Source organism: Giraffa tippelskirchi, chromosome 3 (genome assembly GCF_054371585.1).
Source record: "Giraffa tippelskirchi isolate mGirTip1 chromosome 3, T2T-mGirTip1v1.2.pri, whole genome shotgun sequence".
In the NCBI taxonomy this organism is placed as follows: domain Eukaryota; kingdom Metazoa; phylum Chordata; class Mammalia; order Artiodactyla; family Giraffidae; genus Giraffa; species Giraffa tippelskirchi.
The window spans coordinates 52,772,743-52,791,457 of record NC_137277.1 but is presented as its reverse complement, the minus strand read 5'-3'; the positions used below and the strand labels follow the sequence as shown (position 1 = coordinate 52,791,457).

The window sequence follows — 18,715 nt, the reverse complement described above, 5'->3', positions numbered from 1 at the left end:
ATCTTTTTTTTTTTTTTTGGCCATACTGTGAGGAATGCATGATCTTAGTTTCCCAACCAGGGATCAAATCTGTACCCCCTGCAGTGGAAGCATGGGAGTCTTCAACACTGGACTGCTGGGGAAGTCACAAAAACTGCCTTATATCTATAAAGAAACTGAAAACTTTGTTTTCTTTCCACAAAGAAAACAAGACTCAAATGGCTTCACTGGTGTATTCTAGCAAGTATCTAAGAAAGAAACATTATCCGTTCTATAAAACTTCTTCCAAAACACTGAAGAAGGCATAATTTAAAAGTCACCAATCTCCAAAATATACAAACAGCTTGTGGAGCTCAATATTAAAAGCACAAACAACCTAATCAAAAAATCAGTGCAAGACCTAAACAGCCATTTCTCCAAAGAAGATATAGGAGGTGGCCAAGAGGCATGAGAAAAGATCCTCAACATCAGTAATTATTAAGAGAAATGCAAAAAAAAAAAACTACAATGCGGTATCACCCACATATGTGGACTCTAAAGAAATGGTACAGATGGACCTATCTGCGGTCAAGAATAGAGAGACAGACATAGCAAACAGATCTATGAACACCAGCAGTAGGGGACATGAGCTAGGAGATTAGGATTGATATATGTATCTATATAATAGCTGGGAACCTGGTATATATAGTACAGGGAGCTCTACTCCATGCTTTGTGGTGACCTAGATGGGAGGGAGGTCCAAGAGGGAAGGGATATATGTGTACATACAGTGGATTCACCTTGCTGTACAGCAGAATCTAACACAACATTGTACAGCAACTATATCCCAACAACAATAATAATAATGGGGGAAAAAAACTCATCCTTTATTATAATATCAAAAATTCTGAAATACCAAATAAATCCGACAAACGATGTGAAAATCTTGTGCCCTGAAAAGTTACAAAACACTCCTGAAATATATGGAGTCTTCTTCATGAAATAAAAACTCAGTATTGTTAAAATGTCACATCTCTCCAAATTGCTATACAGATCCAATATAACTCCAACCAAACCCCAAAACATGGGACTTCCTGGTCCTCCAGTGGTTAAGAATCTGCCTGCCAATAAAGGGGGCTCAAGTTCTAACCCTAGTCAGGGAACTAACATCCCACATGCCATAAGCCCACACACCACAACTACTTAGCCCACCTGCTGCAATTAAGACCCAAAGCAGCTAAAAAAAATAAGTATTAAAGAAAAGAAAAAATTTTTTTGGTAGAAATGTTAGTCTCTTTGTAAAGTTGAATCTAAAGTTCATATGAAGATTAAAAAAAAAATTCTAAAAAAAGGAAGAGCAAAGTTAGAGAGTCAATACTTTTTGTTGTGGTTCAGTCGCTAAGTCATATCTGACTCTGGAAGTCCATGGACTGTTAGCACGCCAGGCTTCCCTGTTTTTCACTATCTCCCAGAGTTTGCTCAAACTCATCTCCATCAAGTCAGGGATACCATCCAACCATCTCATCCTCTGTCACCTTCTTCTCCTTCTTCTCAGTCTTTCCCAGCATCAAGGTCTCTTTCAATGAGTTGGCATTTCACAGCAGCTGGCCAAAATACTGGATCTTCAGCTTCAGCACCAGTCCTTCCAATGAATATTCAGGGTTGATTTTATTACAAAAAGCAACAGTAATCAAACCAATGCAGTAGTGGCATAAAACAAATCAGTAGGCAACGTGTATATGGACTAATTTTTGAAAAAGCTGCTGCTGCTAAGTCGCTTCAGTCGTATCCGACTCTGTGCAATCCCACAGATGGCAGCCCACCAGGCTCCGCCGTCCCTGGGATTCTCCAGGCAAGAATACTGGAGTGGGTTGCCATTTCCTTCTCCAGTGATGCAAAGGCAATTCAGTGAAGAAAGTCTGGCCTTCAAAAAATGGTGCTAGAACTGGACAGTCACAAAAAGACTATATTGGATCCATACCTCATACACAAAAAATAGATCAAAATGGATCATAGTCCTAAATATAAAGCCTAAAACTATAAAACTTCTGGAAGAAGACATAAGAGAAAATATTTGTGATCTTGGGTTAGGTAAAGATTTCTTAGCTATGACAGCAAAACAACAAACTGATAACTTACATCTCATTAAAATTTAAAACTTCCCTTCAAAAGACACTTCTAAGAGAATGAAAAGACAAGCCATAGACTTGAAGGAAATCTTTGCAAAGCACCTATCTAATAAAGAACTTATATCCAGTTTTCTATATAAAGAGCTCTCAAAACTCAGTAAGAAAACAAACAAGGCAATAAAATGATGGCTAAGAGATCTGAACAGATACCTCAACAAAGAAGATACATGGATGACCATAAATTCAAGAAAGGATACTTAGCATCATTAGTCACAAGGCAAATGTAAATTATTAGGTTGGTGCAAAAGTAATTGTGGTTTTGCATTGTTAAACTTTATCATCTGATATTGGAATACATTCTTAAATAAATGTCGCTATGCTACACATCATTTTAATGCTCATTTCTCACTTTATTTTTTTTTTGCTAATGACTTATTCCAGTTTATTTTATATTTATTTTAGACTACAGAAATGATGTCAGACAAAAAGCAAATTTGAGTGGTTTTTTATTCGAGTTCAAAATGGGTTGTGTCATAAAGCATCAGAGACAACTTGCAAAATCAACAATGCATTTGGCCCAGGAACTTCTTACGAATGTACAGAGCAGCAGTGGTTCAAGAAGTTTTGCAAAGGAGACGAGAGCTTTAAAGATGAGGAGCATAGTGGCCGGCCATTGGAAGGTCACGACAATCGACAATCGACTGAGAGCAATCATCAAAGCTGATCTTCTTACAACTACATGAGAAGTTGCTAAAGAATTCAACATTTACTATTCTACAGTCGTTTGGCATTTGAAGCAAATTGGAAAGGTGGAAAAGCTTGATAAGTGGGTGCCTCATGAACTGACCTTAAATCAAAATAATGGTTGTTTTTGAAGTGTCATCTTCTCTTATTCTATGTAACAATGAACCATTTCTCAAACAGATTGTGATGTACGACGAAAAGTAGATTTTATACAACTGGCAATTACCAGCTCAGTGGGTGGACTGAGAAGCTCCAAAGGACTTTCCAAAGTCAAACTTGCACCAAAATGAGATTGTGGTCACTGTTTGGCGGTCTGCTCCCGGTCTGATTCACTACAACTTTCTGAATCCCAACAAAACCACTACATCTGAGATGTATGTTCAGAAAATTGATGAGATGCATCAAAAACTGCAATGACTACAGCCAGCACTGGTTAACAGAATGGGTCCAATTCTTCTCCAGGACAATGCCTGACTGCAGGTCACACAACCAATGCTTCAAAAGTTGAATGAACTGGGCTATGAAGTTTTGCCTCATCCACCATATTCACCTGACCTCTTGCCAACCAACTACCACTTCTTCAAACATCTTGACAACTTTTTGCAGGGAAAATGCTTCCTCAACCAACAGGAGGCAGAAAATGCTTTTCAAGAGCTCGTTGAATCCTAAAGCACAGATTTTTACACTACAGGAATAAACAAACATTTCTTGTTGACAAAAATGTGTGGATTGTAATGGTTTCTATTTTAATTAATAAAAACATGTTTGAGCCTAGTTATAATGATTAAAAATCATGGTCTGAAACTGCGATTACTTTTGCCCCAACCTAATAAAACCATAATGAAATATTACTACACTTCTATGAGAACACCTCAAATTAAAGACTGACTATATCACACGTTAACAAGAATGTGAAGGAACTAGTACTCTCAAAGACTACTGACAGAAATATAAATGATACAATCTCTTCAGGAAAATAGATGGCATTTATTAAAAACTGAATCATGTATCTACCACTCTATCTTAGGTGGACCCAAGAGAAAAGGAAATATATGTCTATGTAGATTTGTAAATGAATGTTTATTGCCACTTTATTTGTAAAAGTCAAAGCCAGAAAGCAAACCAAGGAGAATGGATACACATATATCTATGGTTGAATCTCTTTGCTGTTTACCTGAAACTATCACAACATTGTTAACTGGTTATATGCCAATACAAAAAAAAAAAAGAAGCAAACCAAATGACCATAAATAGTTGAATGGAAAAACAAATTGTGGCATATACATACAATGGAATACAACTCAGCAATTAAAAAGGAAAGGACTATTGATACATGAATGAACTGTAAAATAATTCTGCTGAGTAAAAGAAATCAAACATAAAACGTGTGTGCTGTGCTTAGTCACTCAGTCATATCCAACTCTTTGTGACCCCATGGACTGAGGCTCCGCAGTCCATGGGGTTCTCCTGACAAGAATACTGGAGTGGGCTACCATGCCCTCCTCCAGGGGAAGTTCCCAACCCAGCAATCGAACCCAGGTCAGATTCCAATTATATTAAACACTAGAAAAGGCAAATTTATCTGACAGAAAGCAGATTGGGGGTTGCCTGGACAGGGAAGTGTTGGAAGAAGCAGAACCAGAGTTCATAAAGAAGCACAAAGAATTTTGGAGGAATAAAGTTACTACCGTGACCATGGTAATGGTTTCACAGGGGTATACATTTGTCAAAACTTATCAAATTGTACACCTTAAATAAATGCAGCTTATTTTTTTGGCCAATTATCCTTCAACAACACTGTTAAAAGAAAGAAAAAAAAGTGCACAGATCCCTAGATCCCACCCCTACTCCACTACAGCTGGTTTAAAAAATTTGTCCTATCATTCCAGCAGAAGGCTGCTTGACTATTCTCTGGAGGAGAAAATCTCTGTTCTCTGGAACAACATGCACAATTAAGAATGGGAATACTGGGGAATTCCCTGGCAGGCCAGTAGTTATAGTGATTAAGACACCATGCTTTCACTGCCAACAGCCCAGGCTCAATCCCTGCTCAGTAACATTGTGCAAAAGACACAGCATGAAACACTGGAGAGAAAAACAAGAAGATATAAATAAATACTTATGTACTGAATTCTACCAGACAAACTGTCAATCAAGTGTAAAGACTGAATAAACATATTTTTAGATATGCAGTCTCAAAAAATTTATTCTGATTACTCTTTCATAAAAGCCATAGAGGAAGTGTGATTCCAAAACAAATGTGTAAATCAAGAGCAGGAAGCCATGGAAATCAGGAAACACAGGATTTAACCTAAAAAAGAAATGAAGGGAATCCCAGGATGATAATTAAGAGAACAATTGCACGAGACAGCTGTGTATCACAAGAATTAGAGAATCTCAAAAACCAAATTCAAGACAGATAAATGTATCAAATATCTATACATTTCATTCATTTTATCCATTCATTCACTATAGACTTTATCCCCACCTACCCTGATCTAAAATTATAAACTCTTTGAGGACAGTTTTTTTTTTTTTTTTGCCATTTTGTTCACTGCTGTGTTCTAAGCATCTAAAACGCCTACTATCTATTTGGTATGTAATAAAAATTTTCTTCATAAATAAAAATGCTAATTTTATCCTAAGGATCACTACATGTTAATAATTGGCAATAATATTGTATCTTGAAGTCACCAATTAAGTCACAATGTCAGAAGATTTTAATCTACAGCTTTAGATTCCTACTGGCTATTCTCCATAAAAATAATTCTTTTTGCAAAAACAAAATAAATCTTATTTTACTGGGACTTCCCTGGTGGTGCAGTGGTTAACAATCTGCCTTGCAGTGCAGGGGACACAGGTTTGATTCCTATTTTACGAACTAAGATCCCACATGCCACAGAGAAACCAAGTCTGCCGGCCGTAACTACTGACTCTGCACACCACAACTAGAGGATCTGTGTGACCAGATCCCACATGACGCAACTAAGACTCAACACAACCAACAAATAGATACTCAAAAAAAAAAATTTTTTTACCTAGTTCCAAAAATGATGGAGAAACTCAATCAGCTGATTCCTATTTCATAAAAACCCCTAGTACAGCACACAGATACACAGATCTTTGACCTTACATAAACTGTCAAAAAAACAACAAAACCAAAAAACTTTTCAAATACATGAACAAAAAAAGGATAAAAATTTTATCTCGTGTCATTTAATACTGCATTACCTGATGCTCTACTTCCTGAACTAAGGATTCCAACAGTTCTGTTTCTTGTGTCAGAGATGTCTTCTGACCTATTTAAACATAGCAAAAGACAAACATTCAGGCTTGTTATTGGTTTGAAACTGAAATTAACTTTCATTGAACATATTCAATAATAAGAAATCAATCTCAAGTAAGCAAAACAACTTCTTCATTACAGCTATCTTCAAAAATTTCCCAGAATTTTAATTATAGTAGCTTTGACAAGAGGATTTCAGAACCAACACTAACTACAGTAACAGACAAAATGCAATGTAATTCTATTAAATCCTTCAAAGAAATATATAATGACAACATATTCTGTAATGAAATTAATGTTATTGCTTCTTAAGGAATATAAAGATGTATAAAAGTATTTAATTGATCAACCATTCTGAAATAATTCCTCCCCTCAAATTTAAGAGCAGCCTAAAAAGAAGAATGGAGTAAGTGGACCATTTGTATATTAAATATCAGCAAGAGGTATGTTCTTTGAATAAAAAGGAACCTATGAAAAAGAATGCCCAGAGAGGAAAACAGTCTCAAAGAAGCTGGAAACATGGAGGGATAAATGAATTATTATTATAGCAAAGGAAGAAAGAAACTGCTTTACATGATTAAAAAAAAAAGACAACAATACAGGCATGCTTGCCAAATCAGACCATCTTCTTTGTAAAGAACAAAGTCTGAGGAGCTGGAAGCATATCCCATGATGTCGGCAGAAATCATATCAATTTGGTGTACTGTTAACTGACACAAGGGAACAATTAATAGGTAGAATTCTTTTTTAAAGCAATCTCTCCCTAGCCTATAACTTATCAACTTTTACTCTTCTAAGACGAATCTCAAGGAGGTTCAAAGCCCCATGTACACAAGAAAACTCACCCATCAGTGTTATTAGCTTATTCTTCAGTTGTGTGTCTAATCGTGCAATCATCATCTCCACTGCATTTCTAATTTCCCGAACACGCTCATCTTTTGCATTTCTTACAGCTTCTACATTTCTTTCCTAGAAAAAAAACAGGTAAAAACTTTTAATTGAATTATTCAAACAGAAGTAAATGGACTTTAACATAATCACTGCAATTCTTAAAGTCATTTAATTTCCTCTTTAAAAACTATAAGCCAATAACATTTTCTAATTGTTCAAATACAACAGGAAACTCAGAAAAAAATTTTAAACAATTAAAACATAATAAAGTACATAATATTTTATCAGCTAACAGAAAAGATATGTAATTACAAAAAACTGCTTTAGGTAACAGATACAAAGCACAAAGCCTAACCATATAAGAAATCACTGTTCAAAACCAAAAAGTACACTAAAGTCAGTTCCCATCACCCTAAAACAAATGAAAAATTTGAAAAACCGTATCTACTCTAGTTTACAAAGTTTTAAATGTGAGAACTAAGCTCAGAAAGAAAAAAATAAGGTTGTAAAGACTGTATAGTACAGTTTTTTAAATCACATACCACCAAAAATAAAAAGTAATCTTTCCTATATTTACTAATATAAGCAAAAGCAGTGAGAATGTCAAACTACCAACAAAACACCTTCTTTAATGCCCAAATTAAAATGTCATCAAAAGAAAACAATAGAAAAAAAGGTAGACAAATAAAAACCAAATGGAAAACATCCAACTTGTTTATAGTCCAAAATGAATTTGTGCAGCATACATGTAACTCAAAAACATCATTTTCTGTATAAAGAATGTTATAAAAATGATAATCTTGATCTTGATTTCTGCATGAGTAAAATAAAAACATCTTTAAGTTAGGAATGGTCCACAAATCTCACTAATAACTGTCATTCAGGTAACTTTAAACAAAATAAATTCCAAAAGTGTATCTTCTACTTAAATGTTTGATGCTTATTACATTTTCCCATAGGAATATTATTACAAATGGCAAATAACTCACCAGAGCTCTTGACCCATACAATATCTAAAGAGTAGTGTTAAATATCACTCTTTCAATTTTGCAGTTCTAATTCAGAATATCAGAAACAGTTCATTCTGTGGTAGCAGAAACTCTCCCAAAGAATAAATGACTTAATGACTACAAAATGTCAATACTGATTGACAGAAGTCAGTAATTGACTCTGTAACAAATAGGCTCATTGAACTCATTCACTGATTCCCTATTTTTGTGTAAGAACAGGCAATTCTCTGGCTCCAACTTCAGAACAGGCAAGGAATTTGGATGCAGTTCTTCAGCTGGTTTGAAGTTAGTGAGAGAAACTATAAATACATCTTATCAAATTTTCAAATTTTGAGTTCAATATCTGACTGATCTATATTATAAAAAATATATATTTTATTACAGGGACTTCCCTGGTGGTCCAGTGGTTTAAGAATATGCTCTTTCAATGCAGGGGACAAAGGCTGTACCTCTGGCTGGCGAACTAAGATCCCATGTGCCACATGGTGTGGCAAAAAAATAAAAAGAAATAAATATATGTACATATATTATAAACTATAAAAGAAATAAAGATCTTTCAGTAGTAGTAGTCTTACCACTTCTTGAACTAAGCTGATCAGTTCCATGAGACGTCGACGAAGTTTGGCTACTTCTTCATTCACTTTAGTAACATGCTGCTCATAAATTTCCGCCAAAGGTTTAAAGGTATGTCCACTATGCTATTTAAATTAATAAGTAGTTTTAGAACATTTTCATATATCTCTACATTTACATTCCTTTCTTAAAACTCTTCGGATACTACTAAACCGGTAAATAATTTCAAGTGAATTTTATCTTCTGTCTGTTTGTTAAAATAGGCCAGGGTTTGCTTAAAATCACTTGGCCCATGCAGAAAAAAATCCTTCAAGATTTTAGATGATGGACTTTAGCAAAATGTTTACTTATCTAGAAATCTTCACTCACTAAAGAAACAAAATCGTTAATCATGGCCAAAACCACCTGACACAACCTTATTTGTTACTCTTCTCTTGGTCAGTACTAGCCTTCTTCCATGTCCTCAAACTTCTTCCCACCAGCCCTTTGCCAAAGAAACTCCTTATTCAAAAATAATTCTCTTTCCTCCACCCTCTCCAAATTCCCCACCTACTTAACTCCTACTCCTCCTTTGGATCTTAACTCAGGCTTACAGTGTTAGGTCCCATGGTCACCCACTCTCATTAGCACTGTATACTTATTTCTAATATTTTCCACAACAGCAATTGAATATAGAACTAGTTGTTTGATATCTGTTGTGTTCATCACTGAACCCACCGTCTCTAGCAAAAATGAATAAATCAGAAAGGTACTTGAGAAAAGAAGATAAAAAAAAAATCATAAGATCTAAATGTCTACATTCATATTGTTTCAAAAATGCCTATAAAGTTGTTGTTCCATTTTAAAGAAACTAGAATGGAAATCACAGCCAGGATATCAGATCAACTGACCAGGGTATCAGATTAAGGAAAAGACCTTGATCCTACAGCAGAAGATTTGTAAATAAATATACATTTTACAGTTTTTCAATTAAAATATTTATGTAAGGAATGCACATTATACACCAAAATCTCTCACAAAAGAAAATTTTCTGGAATAACAAAAGATACAATACATTCAGCTATGAAGCAGATATATTCAATTTTCATTCGATAAAGAGTAAAATGATATTATTTTCTAAATCAAACAGAAATGTCAGTTGTTTCAAGACTCTAACTAAAAATAATATGTTGATTTTGTTCCTCTTACCATTCCTCCCCAAAGTGCACACTGGTGGCAGATACACTTCTTACAAGTCCAGCAAAATACACTAAGTTTTTCATGGTGATTTTCACACCTATAGGTTATAGAAAAAAAATACAGTTATAAATTAATTAAAATTGGAACATAGTTACCACAACAAATACCTAAGTTTGGGCAAATAAGTCAGTCAATTCTAAATGACTACATCTCAGGAAATATAGAATGAACTCCCATGGTTTTTGTGTAAATTAAGACTACATCAAATTAAACTCTGTACATCAAATGACACAATAAACAGAGTAAAAGAGCAACCTATGGAGTGAGAGAAAATAGCCGCAAATTCTGTATCTGATAAGGGGTTACTATCCAAATTATATAAAGAATTCCTAAAATTAAACAAATACCCTAGCCAAGCAGGAGAAAGGCACGGCAACCCACTCCAGTATTCTTGCCTGGAGAATCCCATGGACAGAGGAGCCTGGTGGGCTACAGTCCACGGGGTTGCAAGGAGTCAGACATGACTGCAGCGACTTAGCACTAGCCAAGCAAACAAACAAAAGCAATTAAAATATGGGCAAAATACAAAACAAAAACTTCTCCAAAGAATATACAGAAATAGCCAAATGGATATGTAAAGATGCTCAACATCCTCATAAGGTAAATGCAAATCAAAACCACAATATTACCTCACACTGATTAGCATGGCCATCATAAAAAAAAGGACTTTCCGAGTGGTACAGTGGATAGGAATCACCTGCCAGTGCAGGGAACAAAGGTTTAATCCCTGATCTGAGAGGATTCCACATGCTGTGAAGCAACTAAGCCGGTGCACAACTACCAAGCCCGAGCTCTAGAGCCCATAAGTGGCAACTACTGAGGCCGCGCACCCTAGAGCCCTGCTCCACAGCAGAGAAGCCAACACAATGAGAAGCCTGTGTGCTGCAACTAGAGAGCAGCCCCTGCTTGTCAGAGGGTCTTTCCAAACAGAGATACCCACACCAGAAGAAAACTGTCTTAGTGTTCACCTGTGAAACTTACAGGAATCTTTCAATAATGTCATTTAAAAAGGCATGTAGCACAATCTATGAAACATCTGGACAAAGAAACTGAGGACATACTTGTCCTTTTCATTTTCTTCATGTTTGGTGAGACTGCAGAGTTGAAGAGTATCAAGTTGTTGTGTTACTTCTTCTGCCCAACGACAGTTTACTAGTTCTCGTAACTGGAGTGGAGCACTGGAGAAAAAAAAAAAAAAAAAAATATATATATATATATATACACTCTCATTCAGGAACTTAAGACCATTTTCTAAAACACATTTCAAAGGTAAATACTGAGGTGGCAGATCTGTTAACTCAATGGGGGGAATCCTTTCAAAACTGTATAGCTTAAATTTTGTCAATTAATATCTCAACAAAGCTGGAAAAAAATGATCAATCAAGAAAAAATAAACACCTTGCTCAAAATAGAGCTCACAATCATATTCATACTATCAAAACAGTAACAAAGACATAATGAAAAGTATGGTTTGCAGCCTATTTTTACAATAATGTACCATTTATTTTTAAAAAAAGGAATAAAAAAATTTTAGATTACAAATTTAATCCTCAATTCCTTAGCCTAAAAGCTCTATTGTCCAAAATGATAGCCACTAGTCATATGCAACTTTAAATTAGAATTCAAATTAATTTTAAAAATTTCATTACATAGTTACACTAGACTTATTTTAAGTGCTCAATTACCACATTTGACAGCAACACTAGAGAACATTGCCATCACATGGAAAGTTCTATTTGATAGTCCTGATCTTCTTAAAAGTTAATAGGAAAAATGCAAACAATACTTGAAGAAAAATGGGCAAAAGATAGAAAAAGAGACAGTTTAAGAAAAAAATAAATTTTAAATGGCTAAAAATGTTAATAGATGCTCAGTTCCAATCATTTTTTAAAGAAGCATATTAAAAACAAGATTCCATTTTTCACTTAGCAGAATAACAAAAAAGAAAAAAAGATTGGTAATACTCAGTGTTAGCAAGGATGTGATGAAAAGGTACTTTCAATATCTATTATTAGGAACATAAAATGGTAAAAAGCCTTTTCCTTCAATGGAATCTGGCATCATTTGAAATAACCAAAAATGGAAACAACCTAAATGTCTTCCAGTATAAGCACAAATAAATGTATAATCTTACAATGGATTATTATTCAAACATTGATTTTAAATGACATATGTATACATACCATCAATAAAGGCACCACTATATTTTACATGGAAGAAAGAAGCAAACAGCAAAATAATATATCATTTTTGTGTTTTAAGAAAAAATTATTATGTACACATATCAGTATACATAGAAAGATGTCTAAAAGAACAAACAAACAAACCAAACCTAACAATTTCTTCTCAAAGTGTTAATTCACTAAAAGATTGGATGGGGAGCATCAGAATCAGAAGCCTTTTTATTCATCTATGCATTTTTTAACAGAAGCTTTATTATTTTTTGTAGTTACAAAAGGCAAGTTTAGAAGTTACACGATGATTTTCCAAAAGAAGGTAAACAATGTAATATATTCTATATAATTCTATGTCAGATAAATCAGTCTGCACTTCTTCAGAGAGAAAGACTGCTTATATTTTTTTCAACTGTATTCAAAAAGAGAAGACATGTAGCAGATTGAAGAAAGAACTTTATGAGTATTAGGGCACACTCTGACCCCATCACCTTACTATTTTCCAAATTCACAATCATAGTAAAATGCTTACCGGCAATGAGGACATTGGGCTCTTTGCTCTGTCAGCCAGCGCTAAGGAGGCAAAAGAATTAGATTTTGATTGCAGAAACACCATTAATTTGTACATATTGAGTACTTACATACCAAAATTAATGAGTTTACCTCTCTAGTGTCTGCATTAATTATAGAGATACTTACAGAATAGCAAGCAATCTGTCTCCTCATTATCATCATGACAAGAATAAATTTTCAAAGGGACAGAACTCATCCCAAAATAATTATTAAGAAGCTATTCTCTCATAGGAAAAGATAGTGATCCAAGGACTCTGGATCTCACAGGGAAGATAAAATAATCTCCACAAAAATAATAACAATACTGTCACTTCCACACCCCAAAACAAGGCACTATGATGATTTACTTCTAACTGACTCATCATAAAATCTCCAAGGAACTTTAAGGTACTACTAAATTCCTTTTTGAAAAGCAAACTAATAGTAAAGTATATGCATTATGGATATAAAATTAGAAAAACATAAAATAAATAATATAGCAAAACTCTGTCTTAAGAGTTCTATATTCAACAACTTGAACATCTACATATCCTGGTTTCCTCATAATTATAAAAAGGTTTTATAAGAGAATACCTCTACTAAACCTCAAATTCTATTACTATAACCATTTTAGTTATTACTGGAGAGGGAGCAGTTTTACACCATCTACAAAGAAGATGCTAAGATTTCCTGAATACATTTCCAAAAACAATAGCTTCATGGTTAAATATTTTGTTTTAATTACCTGGTTAATAGGTTCTGAGGTAAATAAATATATAATCCAATAGCTATGTACTCCCTAATAATCAGCTATTTCTGATTATTCCTTCCTGTTTCTATGAAAGAACCTAAGTTTTTTAATAACGTCAAATAACTCAAATAAAATTCCCAAGGAAATTTTAATCCCAAGGAATGAATCCCAAGGAATTAATCCCAAGGAAATAAAAATCCCAAGGAATGAAACTAGAACACTTCCTAACACCGTACACAAAAATAAACTCAAAATGGATTAAAGATCTAAACGTAAGACCAGAGAAACTATAAAACTCCTAGAGGAAAACATAGGCAAAACACTCTCCGACATAAATCACAGCAGGATCCTCCATGACCCACCTCCCAGAATATTGGAAATAAAAGCAAAAATAAACAAATGGGACCTAATTAAAATTAAAAGCTTTTGCACAACAAAGGAAACTATAAGCAAGGTGAAAAGACAGCCTTCAGAATGGGAGAAAATAATAGCAAACGAAGCAACAGACAAACAATTAACCTCAAAAATATACAAGCAACTTCTGCAGCTGAATTCCAGAAAAATAAACTACCCAATCAAAAAATGGGCCAAAGAACTAAACAGACATTTCTCCAAAGAAGACAGAAAGATGGCTAACAAACACATGAAAAGATGCTCAACATCACTCATTATTAGAGAAATGCAAATCAAAACCACAATGAGGTATCATTTCACACCAGTCAGAATGGCTGCTATCCAAAAGTCTACAAGCAATAAATGCTGGAGAGGGTGTGGAGAAAAGGGAACCCTCTTACACTGTTGGTGGGAATGCAAACTAGTACAGCTACTATGGAGAACAGTGTGGAGATTCCTTAAAAAACTGGGAATAGAATTGCCATATGACCCAGCAATCCCACTGCTGGGCATATACACCGAGGAAACCAGAATTGAAAGAGACGCGTGTACCCCAATGTTCATCGCAGCACTGTTTACAATAGCCAGGACAGGGAAGCAACCTAGATGTCCATCAGCAGACGAATGGATAAGGAAGCTGTGGTACATATACACAATGGAATATTACTCAGCCATTAAAAAAATACATTTGAATCGGTTCTACTGAGATGGATGAAACTGGAGCCCATTATACAGAGTGAAGTAAGCCAGAAAGAAAAACAACAATACAGTATACTAATGCATATATATGGAATTTGAAAGATGGTAATGATAACCCTATATGCGAGACAGAATAAGAGACACAGATGCATAGAACAATTTTATGGACTCTGAGGGAGAAGGTGAGGGTGGGACGTTCTGGGAGAATAGCATTGAAACATGTATATTATCATATGTGAAAAAGAACACCATTCCATGTTCGATGCATGAGACAAGGGCTCAGGGCCGGGGCAATGGGATGACCCAGAGGGATGGGATGGGGAGGGAGGTGGGTGGGGGGTCCAGGAAGGGGAACACATGTAAACCCATGGCTGATTCATGTCAATGTATGGCAAAAACTATTACAATATTGTAAAGTAATTAGCCCCCAACTAAAATAAATAAATTTATTAAAAAAAAATAAAATAAAATAAAAAAATAAAAAAATAAAATTCCCAAGGAATCCTTGAAGAACAACAGAAGATAAATAGGGGGAAAATCTACTTTGCAGAACAGAAAATAAAGCTGTAAGAAAAAGAAAACAGATGGAAAAGGATTCCATTCTTAATAAACTTGAACATTATTTCTTTGGTCCCTGAGCAAAGCCAGATTTAGGTCACGTTTCTTTCCCTCAAACAATGCTCTGCTAAAGTCATAGCACTCCTCCAGAGGTAGTCTCAGCCCACACCTCTCTAGCTTCATCTGAACACTGAAAAATGGATGCTTTTGAGCTGTGGTGATGGGGAAGACTCTTGAGAGTCCCTTGGAGATCAAACCAGTCAATCATAAAGGAAATCAACCCTGAATATTCATTGGAAGGACTGAAGCTGAAGCTCCAATACTCTGGCCACCTGCTGTGAAGAGCCAACTCATTGGAAAAGGCTCTGATGGTGGGAAAGATTGAGGGGAGGATGAAAAGGGGGCAAAAGAGGATGAGATGGTTGGATGGCATCAACTCAATGGACATGAGTTTGAGCAAATAATGGGAGAGAGTGAAGGATAGGGAAGCCTGGCGTGCTGCAGTCTATGGGGTCGTAAAGAGTTGGACACTACTGAGCGACTGAACAACAATACATAAAAAACCCAGAGCAAACATGATACTCCACAGTAAAAAACTGAAAACTTTTCACAAAGTTAAGAGGACTCACATTTCCTGATTTCAATGTTTACTACAAAGTTACGGTAAATCAAAACAGTTTGGTACTGATGTAAGGACAATGAAACAGAATAGAGAGCCGAGAGATAAACAGCAAGGAAGAGATATTCTTTGATTCCATTTATATGAAGTACTTAGACTAGCCAGATTCCAAAGAAGAAGGAATAGTGGTTACGAGGGGTTTGGGGAGAGTAAAATGGTCCAAAGTAATAGAAGTACACATCCTTGTCTTTTTCTTGATCTCAAGGGAAAAGTTGAGTTACTACTATGTACCTGTAAGAATGGCTAAAATTCAAGACTGAACATACCAAGTGTTGGCATTAACATGGAAGATCTGGAACTCATACACTGCCGGTAAGAATGTAAAATGATACAGCTATTTTAGAAAAGAGTCTGACAACTTGTTAAACATGCACCTACCATACGATTGAGCCGTTTCATTTCTATTTACCGAAGAAAAAAGAAAGCTTAAGTCCATTCAAGGACTTGTATACAAATATTCATAGAAGTTTTCTTTGTAAACACCAAAAACTAGAAGCAACTCTTATGTCCATCAATACGTGAATGGATAAACAAATTATGGCTATGCATTCAGTGGAATGCTACTTTGCAGAAATAAAAAGCAATAGTACTGTTAAAACACCACAGATGAATCTCAAAATAATTTCTGCTGAGTGAAAAAAGCCAAACTCTTAAGAGTACATATTGTAAGGCTCCATTTGTATAAAATCCTAGAAAATGCAAACTTATCTAAAGTGATAGAAAGCAGATTCCTGGTTGCTTGAGAACAAAACAAGCAAAGGGAGGCATTACCAAGAGGCAAAAAGAAGTTTTGGGGGATTACAGACATATTCATTATCTTGATTGCAGGGATGGCTTTTCAATGTAAACATCTGACAAAACTTATCAAATTGTATATTTTAAATATGTGCAGTTTACTGTATGTCAAATATACCTAATTTTAAAAGACTGAAAAAATGAAAAACAAAGTCAATAATTATAGGCAAATGAATTGCTACCAATGCTGAAAATCAAGAAGGGATTAAAACTAAATTTTAAAAATTAGATGAGAAAGATGTCAGTAAAAAAAAAAATGGGAGAAAATACAAAATAGAAACAGACATTGAGAAAAAATCAATTGAGTTCAATGAGAAAAATGAAAACACAGCCAATGTTCCGGACTTTTGGTACATGTGTGGAGGCATCAGATAGTCCTAGGTAGAGTGCTGGCCTGGGAGGAAGTTTACTCTCAGTCTGTCACCAACTACCAGGTGACTTCAGACAAGTCTATTCATGCATCTGACCATTAGTTTGTTAAAATGACACAAGTATCTGGGCTGTCAGAAATAGTTCAAGTTCTGTGGACAAATGAACAAAGACGGGATGGAAAAGAAGGGAAGGCATTCAAATAAACAATATTACAACTCGGTTGTGTGGAGTTCTCAACATCTCAAGGACTTTGCTTCTGTAATTATCCTCGTCTCTCTAGTATCATTATTCTCTACTGGTTTAGTCCCAGCAAGATTAAAAACCTTCTCCTAAAAGATGACTCTCAACATCCCCCTTCAATTCATTGCCTTATTTCTCCCCTTTACAGTAAGATTCTCTGACAGTTTTTATATTCGCTGTCTCTTTCTCCTCCCACTCTGACATCAAATTTTCCCCCACTGTTCCCCTGAAACTACTTATTAGGGTCATCAAAAACCTACTTATTCTCAAATCCAACAGTCAGTTCCCAGGCTACAACAATATGACACGGCTAAATCGCTCCTTTTTGAAACATGTTTCTCATCTAAATTCTGTGATGTCTCACTCCTGCCTCCTTCTTAATATACTCTGCTGAATCCTCCTCCTAACATTTGAACGTTGAGTGACCCAGAGTTCAGACCTAAAAATCTCTTCCCATAGGAAGTAATCTGGTGATCTCATCTAGTCCCCTGCCTTTAAATATTAACTCTATGCTAATAATTCAATCCATTCCTCAAATCCAGATTCATACTTCCAACTGTCAACATCTCCAATTAAATGTATAATAACCAACTCAAACTTGACATACTAAAAGAAAAACTTTATTTATACATTAAAAGGGTGAATTTTATGGCATGTGAATTCTAACTCAATTTTTTTTAAGATTTAAAAAATACAAGTATTGTAATAAACTGAACTAGTCCAAAATTTTGAACAGTATTATCATGGCCATAAATTGGTTTAAGACAGAACTATATTTAGTTATATCGCTCTCACTAGCAAAAACAATGTTTTTGTACTGTTACTGAAACAATTAAGAAGTTTAAAAAAAAAAAAACCCACAACTTTTATAGCCTAGCCAAATCTGTTCCTCCCCGTTTTTTCTGCTTCAGAATGGAAAACCATTCATTCAGATGCTGTAAAAAACTTTCCTCACATCCCATCTGTATGAGAACCCACTGATTCTACCTTCAAAACAACAGAAAAGCCCTATTTTTCACCACCTTTGGTGTTCGCATCCCGGTCTAAACCACCATGCACCTTTCATTAATAAAGCCCATCCTGACTGTTCACTTCAGTCTCTCAACCATCTGCCAACAGTCTCCTTTCCACACAGTAGCCTGAGTGAAAGCTTTCAGAGCATCAACTACTTCAAGTCACTCAAAAGCTTTCAATGGATAGCGGCACACTTTAAATAAAATCCAAGGTCTTTACCAAGGCTCATTTCCTTTCCCTCTCTCCCTCTGTCCATTCTGCTCCAACCACACTGGTTTCTTTGCTATTTCTCAGCACACTAAACTTATTTCTTTCTCAAGGCCTTTGCCCCTTCTGATTTCTCTGCCTGCTACCTTCTTTTCCAGATATTTTCATCACTCTTCCATTTCATCCTTGTCTCTGCTCAAATGTCATATACTCAGAGACATTCTCAGATTACCCTACCTAAAGTAGCTACCAGCCTGCCTGTGCACTCTCAAAGTCCCTACTCTAAACCCTTAACCAATTTCACTTTTCTTTATGCTATGAGGGATATCTAACATAGCTATTTACTTTTTTGTATATATCCTAACTAGGAAACAAGCCAACTCCTTGAGCAGTCAATGCCTAACTCCAACTAGGCATACAATTAATAGCTGTTGAATGAATGAACAAATGG

At 35.3% G+C, this 18,715-nt stretch overlaps 1 protein-coding gene across 15 annotated transcripts in view; it reads right to left on the bottom strand.

Moving 5' to 3' along the window:
* TRIM37 (tripartite motif containing 37) overlaps positions 1–18,715 on the bottom strand; it is a 163,197-nt gene that overhangs the window by 139,983 nt on the left and 4,499 nt on the right. For all 15 annotated transcript variants that reach the window (XR_014080740.1, XM_081585198.1, XM_081585201.1 and 12 more), the window contains exons 3-8: positions 12,537–12,577; positions 10,892–11,008; positions 9,780–9,867; positions 8,594–8,716; positions 6,963–7,086; positions 6,063–6,130 (exon numbers count right to left, since the gene is read on the bottom strand). Coding sequence is in view for 14 of the 15 variants with exons in the window: in XM_081585198.1 (XP_081441324.1) it covers positions 6,063–6,130; positions 6,963–7,086; positions 8,594–8,716; positions 9,780–9,867; positions 10,892–11,008; positions 12,537–12,577 (561 nt within the window). In the remaining variant the exon portion in view is untranslated. The remainder of the gene's footprint in view (positions 1–6,062; positions 6,131–6,962; positions 7,087–8,593; positions 8,717–9,779; positions 9,868–10,891; positions 11,009–12,536; positions 12,578–18,715) is intronic.